The sequence below is a fragment of the Tamandua tetradactyla genome, chromosome 11 (genome assembly GCF_023851605.1).
Source record: "Tamandua tetradactyla isolate mTamTet1 chromosome 11, mTamTet1.pri, whole genome shotgun sequence".
NCBI lineage: Eukaryota > Metazoa > Chordata > Mammalia > Pilosa > Myrmecophagidae > Tamandua > Tamandua tetradactyla.
The window spans coordinates 96,256,973-96,267,774 of NC_135337.1; the positions used below are offsets into that span (position 1 = coordinate 96,256,973).

Consider the following 10,802-nt stretch of genomic DNA (forward strand, 5'->3'; position numbering starts at 1 on the left):
TCTGGGGAATGTCAGCGTGGGGACGGGGGCAGGGATCACAGCCAGGAAGCCCCAGGTCTGTGGCCATCTCCCTAAGCCTCAGTGTCCACACCTGGCCAAGGGCTAAGTGTTGTGGTTTCTGGGGCCCGCTGCTGGCTCTGCCCGCGAGTTAGTCATCTGGGAAATGGGGGGGGGTGGTGGAAACGGTGCGCCTCCCCTAACCCCCACCCCGTGGCGCCGCGCTGCGAACACTTCCTCCTCCGACTTCCGCACCCCATTATTTTCAGGCAACTTTTTGTCCCCAAGGCTGCTCTGTCTGAAGTGGACAGAGGCCGGGGCGGCCTGAGATCCGGTCTGCTCCCCCGGGGCCGGCCTCTAAAGAGGGCAGTGCCGCGCCCCACCCCCTGCCTCAGTTGCCCCACGGGTCCCTCGGATGAGGGGTCCGCGAGCCATCCGGCCGCGCAGAGGGCGGGTGCACCCTCGGCCCCCTCCCCCAGGCCCCGCCCCCACGGCCGTCCAGAAAAGGCCCCGCGCCCCTCCACCCCCGCCCGCCCGCGTCCGCGCGGTCTCCGCCATGCAGGGGCCCCCCGCGCCCGCCCCGGGGCCTGGGCCCGGCTCCCCCCGGGGCTCCCCGCGCGGCTCCCCCGGACTCTTCAGGAAACTTGTGGCGACCCAGAGCCCCCGGCTGCGGCGCCGCTTCACCGTGGCGCATCCGCTGGGGTGAGGGGCGCGGGACGGGCGGGGGTCAGAGGCGCGGTCGGGGTTCGGGACCGGAGCGGCGCCCCCGCCCCCACCCCTGCCGGGCCCTCTCGCACTCGCTGACTCTGTCCCTCTCCATCTCTCTCTTCTCTCTCGCCTCGGTCTCTACCCGTTGCCGGGACGCGCGCCCCGGGGACCCGCCGCGCGCCCCTCCCCGCAGAAGCGCAGGCCGCCTCCCGACGCTCGCGCCACGCTGGGGGGGCAGCTGTCCGCCCCCGGCCTCCCCGGCTCCCCACCGGCAACGACATGGCCCGCGGGGTCACGCGGAGCCCCGGGTGTCCCCGGGGCTTGCGTGGCCGGCGCTCGCCAGTGTCGGGGATGCCGGGGTTGGGCGGGCAGCAGCGCGCCCTCGGGGTGGTGCCGGCCACCCTCGGGCTCGGGGAACCGCCCCAGGAAGCGCCCACGCCCGCGGACGGCGGCGGAGGCGAGGCTGGGGGGCGCGGGGCTCGCGGGCGCGGACTGGGGCTGGCACGCGCGCTCGGGCCGCGCCGCCCTCTGGCCCACGCTCAGAGTCAGGCGCGGACGGACCTCGGGCGGGGGTCGGGCGTGGTTCGTGCTTAGCCGTGTCTCCCACCCCGGCCCGGCCCCGAGTCACCCGTGCCTCAGTTTACCCGTGGGGCGGCGAGCAGCGCGCGGTTCCCACCCCAGGCCTCGCCGCGCCGGACACCGCCGCTGCCGGCTAAGTTTAGAGCAGGAAGGAGAACAGCTCCGTCTGCCCCAGGGGTAGCTCCGCGCCCGGGGCTCTGACACCTCCTCGCCTCAGTTTCCCGGAATGGCCACAGGCGCCCTTTCTCAGAAGCCTCTGGGGAGAGGCGAGGAAGGGGCAAGGGATCGCCACCGCCAGGTGTCCCCCTCCGAGGGCAGAATCTGGGGGTACCCGACCTTAAAGCGCCTCCCGGCCGGCGGCTGCAATCCCTACCCGGGCACGGAAGGGTTAAGAGGCCCCGCCTGTCCCGGGGACGTCTGGGGGCGGGGGCGGGGGCGGCAGGTCTGGGTTGAAGGTTTGCCTAGGTGTCCCAGAAGCCGCCGGAGCAGGCCGAACACGCCCGAGTTCGCCCGAATACGGCCGGATTTAGCCGAATATGCCCAACCCCGACCAATCGCCACCCGGACGTGCTCGTCGTGGTGGCCCGAGAGCGGCCGGACGTAGCCGATCCAGGCCGAGCACAGTCGGACATAGTCGAGCCTGACCGAACTCACCGGAAACAGGTTCCACCAGGCCGATCCGACCGAACTCAGCCGTGCCCGGGCCGGCCTTGGCCGAACCAGGCCGATATCTGCCGAATACCCCCGACTCCAGTCGGAGCCGAACTCAGCGGCAGCGAACGGGCTCCTCGGGCCGGGTCTGCGCCTGCGCCCGCGCGCGTCGACCCGGCCCGTGTGCATCGCGGGGGCGGGACTGGGAAGACCCCGGCCCCTCGCGAAGCCCCCAGGCGTGGGTGACCCCCGGGGTCTCCCTATTTCTGCCTCTCCCGCCAACCCCCTCCTCCAAACCCCGTGAGCCCTGGGCATCCCCTCGCTCGAGTGGGCGCCCCCCACCCGCGCGCTCGCCGCAGCCCCTTACCCCCTTTCTGCAGTCTGGCGGGGAGGGGGCCCCGGAGGCAGGGCAGGGCCGGGCCGCGCGAGCCGGCGCCGCCTGTGCAAAGGTCCTGAGGCCCCCGCCAGGGAGAGCCGGGTCCGCAGGCCGCGCGGGCCTCGGTCCCTCCTTTATAACCCGGGCGCGGGGGCCTCGGGGGACAAAAGGAAGGTCACGCCTGCCTGACCCCAGGGGACAGGCCTGCCCGGCCCGGCTCTGACTGCATCTCCTCTCCTTTCAGCTTTGACCTGGAAAATGGGCTCTCGGGCAGGAAGGCCCTGGCCCCTCAGGCCGAGCCTGGCCGCAGCCCCCAGGCTCCTGCCCGGCAAAGCCAGAGGCGCGGGTCCTTCCTGTACCGGGCGGACGGCGGCTGTGCGCTGCCCCCCAAGGCCACGTCCCGGGACGCCTCCCTGGCCAGTGACCTGTGAGTTGGGGCGGTGGAAAGCCAGCTCCTGCCTCCACCATTCAGCAGAACTTCAATTTGAAATGGGCTTTGAAGTTTGAGTAGGAGTTTGATGGGCATATCACTTATTCGGTTGCTCGCTCCACAGGGATCCCAGGCGGTCTTCTGTGCTCAGCCCTAGGCTGGGGTAGAGTCAGGGATCCTTATGGCCAAACCTACAGTGGAAGGACACAGACTTCGGTTTGAGCTTCCTGGTAGCCAGATGGAAAAGGGAATTACCATCATTCTGTCCTGGCTCTATTAAGACTCCTGATGTCCCTGGGACAAAGTTTCCGCACTCCTCAGAGTGGAACTAACTGGGTGATTGGTTGGAGGGGCTGTGGGGGCCTCAGGAGTGTAGAGGAGTAGAGGAGGGCATGGGGACTGCAGGGTCAGACGGCGTGTGATGGTAAAAGCTTCCTTTCCTGACCTCCTGCTTGTCCTTCTCCCTGCAGACTCGGAGAAGATATGATTGTGACGCCCTTTGCCCAGGTCTGTGCCGCACCACCACCCCCGCCCCGAGCCACCCTGAGTGCCCCCTCCTTCCCGCTGACCGCCCCCCCGCCCCCCGCCAGGTCCTGGCCAGCCTGCAGACCATCCGCGGCAACATCGCCGCCCTCACGCACATGCGGGGCTTCGGGGCCACCGGGTAGGCCGAGGGTCTTCAGGGCGCGCTGGGTGGGGCCTGGGAGCCTTGGGGGCGGGTCCAGACAGGTGGGGTCCGGGCACCCCTGAGCACACCGCCCTACAGGCCGGCGAACGGCGGGACCCCCCTATCCGGCAGCCAGCCTCCCCCAGCTGCAGGTAACACACTTGCACCCTCCCATGCTGACCGCCCTGGCCCCTGAGCCCCAAAAAGGCCCTAGGGCGTGTTGACCACCATGTCTCTGTTACAAGAGGGGCGGAGAGCCCCGCCTGGCCTCGCTGCCCCTGGGAATGGAAGTGCCACTCGGGTACTGAGCAGGCCCGGGGGAGGCCCAGGGGCCGGGGGCTGGTGTCCCTGCGTGGGGACCTGATTGACTCAGCCCCCAGAAGACGCTGCACAGAAACTGGCGTTGGAAACCCTGGACGAGCTAGACTGGTGCCTAGACCAGCTGGAGACTCTGCAGACGCGGCACTCGGTGGGAGAGATGGCCTCCAGCAAGGTGAGGGGCCTCTGCCTCTGCTGGTCGTGCTCCCTGCCCTCCTCCCCTCCTCCCCCTCCCCTCCCCCTCCCCTCCTCCCCACCCTCTTCCCCTCCTCTCCACCCTCTTCCCCTCTTCCCCTCCTCGCCGCCTTCCCTTCCTCCCCTCATCCCCTCCTCTCCTCCTCCCCCCTTCTCCCTGCTCTCCCTCCCCTCACCTCCTCCCTGCCCTTCTGCAGTTCAAGCGGTTGCTCAACAGGGAGCTGAGTCACCTCTCTGAAACCGGCCACTCTGGGAACCAGGTGTCCGAGTACATCTCCCAGACGTTCCTGGGTGAGCGGTAGCAGGTCACAGCCCGGGCAGAAGTTGCAGAGGCAGGAAGAAGGAGGAGAAAGAGTCTAGGAAGGAGGCGTTCCTGTCACGGACTTCTCAAGGGCTGCTGGGGCCTTGAGAAGGCTCTTCTGGCGTGACCTTGGAGGGGACCTCAATCTCAGACATGGGAACAGGAGCATCTTCCAGGAGAAGGGAACATTAAAGCTAGGGTTTTGAAGTATTCGTAGAAGTTTGCCAAGAAGTAAATAGAGGGATTAAGACATCTAGGACTCTAGCTTGGAGGAAGGAAAGGAGCCAGACTTTGGATAGTTTGGGGAAAGAGGCCAGGCCCCAGGTTCTTGGGGGGCCATGCCCAGCAGAAGGGGGCCCTGAGATTGGCCAAGAAGGGGCTTCAGGCCAGATGAGGACTTGGCTTCAAACTTACTTTGTCCAGATAAAAAGGGAACTAGGCTGAGGGCCAGGTTTGCAAGACTCTGGTCCTGGAGATGAGGCTGGGGCGACCCCTGCAGGTGACTTAGCTTCTCTGTGCCACTCCCCGGCCGCCCACAGACCCGGAGACGGAGGTGGTGTTGCCCAGCCGGCCCCCCCAAGAGGCTCCTCCGCCCATGTCTCAGCTCAGTGGCCTGCATGGGCTCCCCCACAATGCCAGCCTCTCCGTGGCCTCCCTCCCACGCTTTGGGGTGCGGACTGACCAGGAAGGGCAGCTGGCCAAGGTGGGTCCAGGCCCCGGCTCTGTTCAGGTGCCACATCTTTTCCTCGGTTTGTCACCGGTACACGGGGCAGCAGGTGGGCTCAGGGTGGCATCTTGGGCGTGGAGGCGGCACTCGTGGGGAGTCAGGCTGGGGCAGAGCTCTGGCACTTTGCATTTCAGGAGCTGGAAGACACCAGCAAGTGGGGGCTTGACGTGTTCAGGGTGGCAGAGCTCAGCGGGGACCGGCCCCTCACTGTCATCCTGTTCAGCATCTTTCAGGTACCTCTGCTGCCTTTGGCTTCCAAAGTGACTCCTGAGGTTTCCTTTACTCCTTCCTACCCCAAGACCTCATATTTCAGTTCTCCTCTGACATTTCTTGGTGGGATTGTTTGGGAAGTGTTTTGAAGGATGAGTAGGAGTTTGCTGGACTGAAGCCATAAAGAGACCCAGTCCAGAGAGGACCACTGGACACAGACGTACCCAGCTCTGCAGGGTCAAGGGATGAGGAGAGATGGAGAGCAGGGAGGGTATCCTGGAGAAGGGGCCGGCTGAGGAACGGCTAGGAAGAGGAGGAGTGGGAACGGTGGGTTGACCTGACCCGAGGCCTGGGGCCTAGCAGGAACGGGACCTGCTCAAGATGTTCCGCATCCCAGCCGACACTCTCGCCACCTTCCTGCTGGCACTGGAGGGCCACTACCGCGCTGACGTGGCCTACCACAACAGCCTGCACGCTGCGGACGTGGTCCAGTCCACGCACGTGCTGCTGGCCACGCCTGCCCTGCAGGTACCGCCCAGCTGGGTGTGGGCGGCAGGTGGGCCGGTGCGGAGAGCCCACCCCTCACCCAGTCCCCGGGCCCACGCAGGCCGTGTTCACAGACCTGGAGGTCCTGGCCGCCCTCTTCGCAAGCGCCATCCACGATGTGGACCATCCTGGGGTCTCCAACCAGTTTCTCATCAACACTCGTGAGTGGGGATGCCCTGCCTCTGTCCTGTCTGCCCTGCGCTCTCGGGTGGGTCCTGAGCCCGTGACTGCAGCTAGTCTCCCCATCTGTGAAACAGCTGTGAGAACCTTCTCTGCTTCAGGCACTCATGCAGGTCCAGGAACACAGCAGGCACTCAATAAATGAGAGAATAATGAACTGTGGGCTGATGTGGGTCCACGAGATTTTAAGGCCTCACAGCCTTTAAGAAGCCTGAAAACCCCAGTTGACAAGCAGTTATTGGGCAGCACTTGTGTACAGCCCTGGTGCGCTGGGGATGAGCATGGATCTCTTTTACTCAAGGAGCCCAGAGTCTAATAAGGCAAAGACTCAGTCCTTCTTTCAGCCAGTGTTCAATACACACTATCTCCCATCATGCCCAGCCCCCAAGCCTCAGAGTTGCAGAGCTGGACACAGATACCCCCAGTCCCATAGAGTCAGGGTAGGGACAGAGGGAGGGAGGGGGTTTGGAAAGGCTTCTTGGAGATGGGGCATTACAGTTGAGGCTTCAGTGCATGCATAGGAGTTTGCTAAGGATTCTAAAACCTGCCCTTGACTGGGGAGGCATGGGTGGATGGGTCTTGATGCTCCCAGCCTCCCCCACAGACTCGGAGCTGGCACTTATGTACAATGATGCCTCCGTGTTGGAGAACCACCACCTGGCTGTGGGCTTCAAGCTACTGCAGGTGGAAAACTGCAACATCTTCCAGAACCTCAGTGCCAAGCAGCGGTTGAGTCTACGCAGGATGGTCATCGACATGGTGAGGTCCGGGTGGTGTGTGGACCTGGGGCAGATGATAAGTTGTGCAAAAGGCCAAACGTACCTCTGTGACTACAAACCACCAGTGGGACACGCAGCCGAGTCCAGCTGCCTCGGAGGAGGGGCTGGGGACCGAGCCTTTCCTGTGACTTGGGCCCTGGGTTTGCAGCCAAGTCATGCTTGCTGCATCTGCCCATTTCCCAGTTGAGGACATTGAGGCTCAGAGTTGAGGGTCAGAGAAGTGGGGAGCGAGGGCTAGGGTGGGTGGGGTCATGGCCCCCCTCGCCCCACCTCCCCGTCCCCCAGGTCCTGGCCACGGACATGTCCAAGCACATGAGCCTCCTGGCCGACCTGAAGACCACGGTGGAGGCCAAGAGGGTGGCGAGCCTGGGCGTCCTGCTGCTCGACAGCTACTCAGACCGCATCCAGGTGGGTCTTTCTCCCGCTGCACTTAGGAAGCGCCGCCTGGGTGCCGAAGACCAGGAGGCCCTGAGGTTGTGTGTTTGTTCCTTGGCCACTCCTTCCCCTGCCCGGCCTCAGTTTCCCCCAAGCTGTCGGTGCTTCCAGCCCCTCGGGGCAGCCAGGCTGGGTGTCCTCCCGGCCGCGCCCTTGAGCCTCAGTCTCCCCAGGTGCTGCAGAACCTGGTGCACTGTGCCGACCTCAGCAACCCCACCAAGCCGCTGCCCCTCTACCGCCGGTGGACTGAGCGCATCATGGCCGAGTTTTTCCAGCAGGGCGACCGCGAGCGTGAGCAGGGCCTGGACGTCAGCCCCATGTGCGACAAGCACACAGCCTCCGTGGAGAAGTCCCAGGTCCGCAGGCAGTGCGGGCGTGGGGCCTGCGGGTGATGTAGGCCTGGGACGTGCTCTCTCTGGGCTGCCAGGAGAAGGACCTCAACTTGTGGGATATGGAAAGGTGTGGGTGGGGCAATATGGGGGTCATTGGAGGAGCTCCCCTGTGTTGCTGGGGTCAGGGGAGAGGCCCAGGGATCGGGAGAGCCCAGAAGGGGCAGGGGAGGAGGTGGCTTCCTAGAAGAGGGGTTATTTGAAAGAGGGTTTTGAAAGATGAATAGGAGTTGGGAAGTGGCATTCTGGGCAGAGGGAACAGCTCAACCAAGGAGGTCTGGAGGCTGGTGGGGTCTAGCCTGCCTCTTTCCCTGCCCCCCACAGGTGGGTTTCATTGACTACATTGCCCACCCCCTGTGGGAGACATGGGCTGACCTGGTGCACCCAGATGCCCAGGGCCTGCTGGACACACTGGAGGACAACCGCGAGTGGTACCAGAGCAAGATCCCCCACAGCCCTGCCGAGCCCAGCAGCCCAGAACAGGGCAGCCCTGACGGGGTCCATTTTGGGCTGACCTTGGAGGAATCCAAGGAGGAGGAGGAAGAAGAGGAAGGGCAGGCAGCATGAGATTTTGGAGGCCTCAGAATTCCTGACACTGAGCTCCTAGGACAACCAGAGGGCTGTGGGCAAGCCCTGCACGGACTATGAGGGTAACATGATAGCCCAGGCCTCTGCCACCTAAAGGCCCCTGGGAGATGGACTTTGCAGAAAGAGATCCCGGGTGTCCACCACCTTGTGTTCCCACCCCATTGAAACGAGACAGCCAGGTTTTTAGTTACAAACAGTCTCAGAGTCAAATTGAAAGGTGCTTGGCTGGGGTCCACTTTGACCCCAAGCTCAGCTGAAGAGAACTCTCTGAGGGGCTGGGCTGGGGGCAGCTTCCAGTAGGGCCCTTGAGATCCCTCCCCCCTGGGTCCATCCCTGGCATGGACAGGGGACGCAGCCTTGTCCACCTTCTCCTACTGTGACTCTTAAGTCCCCTCTATCACTTGATTCTTTCATTCTTTACAAATGTTTATTGAGCACCTACTATGTGCTCGGTCTGTGCCTGCTTTGTGTCTCTGGGGTAGTGGAGCTGGCAGGAGTGACGTTGAGGGTCAGGCTCAAGGAAACCCCCCCTTCTCTGCCCAGGCCACCTTCTGCAAGGGAAGGGACCTGAATGGGGCACTTTGGTCACCGAGGCATTGTCTGGACCAAATTCTGGCCTTGGAGCTGGGGTTGGGGGGGGTGGGCAGGAAGGAATGGGAAGGAGGGTGCTCTGGAGGGGCCATCTCTGAAGATACAAGTCCCTGCCCTTTACGGTTTTAGGTAGTTGCTTAGTGGCTGCTTTTCGTTTTCTGGGTGTGCGTGGCACCTGCCCTCTCTGGACTCCAGGACCCACTGCTGGGTCCCCCACGTGCTCCTCATGGAACAGAAAAGCACAGCCCATAGTTTCCCACGCATGGGTGTCTCTTGTGTCCGCCAAGCCCTCCGGGGAGGAAGCCTCAGTGCCTCCTCACATATGTAGCTCCTCTGGGCTGCAGCTTCTCTACTTCCGCCAGCACTCAGGGAAGCTCTGGCTGAGGAGGGGGCGCCCCACATTTTTCTGCAGTTAATTTAAGCCTTCCGGTCTTAGGACACCCTGTAACCCAACGTTAGTGTGGTGCCCATTTCATGGGATGGAAAACTGAGGCACAGAGGGGCCCAGTTGCCCACTCGGTGTTACACAGCTGGGTAAGCGGCAGAGCAGGGTTGGGGTGGCAAGCTCCGGGTGCTTCCCCCCAGGCCTGGGAAATGGCTGTGTGGGGGGATCACAGCCGTGGGGAGAGACGGCTTCCCGCCAGACCCTGCAGGTCACAGCTGCTGAGAAACACCCCCGTGGGGACCGAAAGTCTTGGGAGGGTGTGAACTTGTTGGGTCTCCTTGCAACCTTTTAAAAGCAGGGATTTAGGGGATTTTCATTTAGATTTTTTCTCTCTGTCACCCACACCCCCATTACTTTCAGAGTAGTGCATGGTCACTGCCGAGAATTTGGGAAAAATGGAAAAGTATAAAAATAAAATCAGCTCAAATCATCCACCTCTGGGTCTCTTCTCCAGGCATTTCTGTATCTTCCCACACCCCCGGCCAGCGCTGCCCCCACCCCACTGGCCCTTCGCATCTGCTCTTCACTCTGCCTGGAGTGCGTTTCCCACCCTCTGGGCCTCATCTCGGTGCTGCCTCCTCCAGGAAGTCCTCCCTGACCTCCCTGCCCCAGGCCAGCCCCATCGAGCCCACCACCTACTCCAGACCGTGGTCCTTGCATGTCCGGAACCCCCTGCTGCCCACCACACTCTCCTGGTGCCCCCAGGTGGGGGAGAGGGGCCAGGACTCTCCCCGGAGCTGTCCTGCCCTCCCCAGGCCTGGGCTCCTTCAGATCCTGCGGAGCCCGTTGCTGCAGGCGCTCCTCCGCTCTCTCTCCGGGGAGCTGGGCCCTTTCCCAGCCTCTGAATCGGCTTACAGGGCGACTTAGTGGCAGGAAATCCCAGACGGGAGTGTGTCAGGGAGGAGACAGGGCAAAGGAGGTGCCCCGAGACCCCCGGGGAGGCGCGGCTAGATCCCACGTGTGTGGGGAGGCAGCTGAGCAGCAGGCAAGGGGCCCTAGCGCGGTGCGGGAGGGGGAGGGCCTGAGATTTCCTGGAGCTGGGCGGGGCCTGGGGCGGAGCCAGCACCTCCTCCCCACCCCGCCTTCGGCTCTCCCTTTCAGTCCCCCCACCACCGCCCTCGGCTCTCCCTCTCAGTCCCCCCACTCCCCTGGCCCCGGTCCCTCCCTGCCTCCCCACCCCACCCGGGGCTGGAATTAGGCAGGTCCTACTCAGTTTTTATTTTAAAATATCAATTCCGCAGTGCAGAAGCGGGTGAAAATGTTGGGGGCTGCCCCCCCCCTCAGATCACTGGGAGTCTCTGAGCGCCAACCACTACGAAGCCCGAAGCGAGCGTGGGGTGGGGAGCGGTCAGAGGACCACCGCCTCCTCGGGACCCGCCGCTTGTCACCGCGGGCTGCGGGGGGTCGGGGATGGAGGGGAGCGGTATTTTTTATTTTGATGCTTTTTTGAATTCACGCAATCTGTGCGGTGGGGAAGACGGTCAGAGATGATAACCTCGGAAAAAAAACATGTCCCAAGTGCGCCCCCAAACCTCCAGGGCCCCCGGCCCCGCCCCCCAGTGTCAATCACGGGCTCAGGGGCGCCCTTGGGGGCCACGCCCACCCGCTGGGCCTGGGGACCTGAATGGGGGGCCGGAATGGGACCGGGGGTCAGGCTGCCCATCCCTCCCCCCCAATTCTGACTTTTTCC

At 63.9% G+C, this 10,802-nt stretch overlaps 1 protein-coding gene across 1 annotated transcript; it reads left to right on the top strand.

Moving 5' to 3' along the window:
- Positions 1 to 2,095: 2,095 nt before the first annotated feature.
- Positions 2,096 to 9,565, top strand: PDE4C (phosphodiesterase 4C). Its single transcript, XM_077122105.1, has 15 exons — positions 2,096 to 2,173; positions 2,556 to 2,738; positions 3,212 to 3,248; positions 3,332 to 3,405; positions 3,508 to 3,560; positions 3,789 to 3,901; positions 4,119 to 4,212; positions 4,762 to 4,925; positions 5,084 to 5,182; positions 5,523 to 5,687; positions 5,767 to 5,866; positions 6,490 to 6,644; positions 6,950 to 7,072; positions 7,273 to 7,455; positions 7,813 to 9,565. The coding sequence occupies exons 3-15, from the start codon at positions 3,225 to 3,227 to the stop codon at positions 8,053 to 8,055; spliced, it is 1,590 nt and encodes a 529-aa protein (XP_076978220.1). The 5' UTR covers positions 2,096 to 2,173; positions 2,556 to 2,738; positions 3,212 to 3,224; the 3' UTR covers positions 8,056 to 9,565.
- The last annotated feature ends 1,237 nt before the right edge of the window (positions 9,566 to 10,802 follow it).

Bases quoted from the DNA above. Each gene is read 5' to 3' on its own strand.
- PDE4C (XM_077122105.1), top strand. From the start codon at position 3,225: ATGATTGTGACGCCCTTTGCCCAG. The intron at 6,645-6,949 runs GTGAGGTCCGGG...CCCGTCCCCCAG, and splicing joins GCAGGATGGTCATCGACATG to GTCCTGGCCACGGACATGTC. The intron at 7,073-7,272 runs GTGGGTCTTTCT...CAGTCTCCCCAG, and splicing joins GCTACTCAGACCGCATCCAG to GTGCTGCAGAACCTGGTGCA.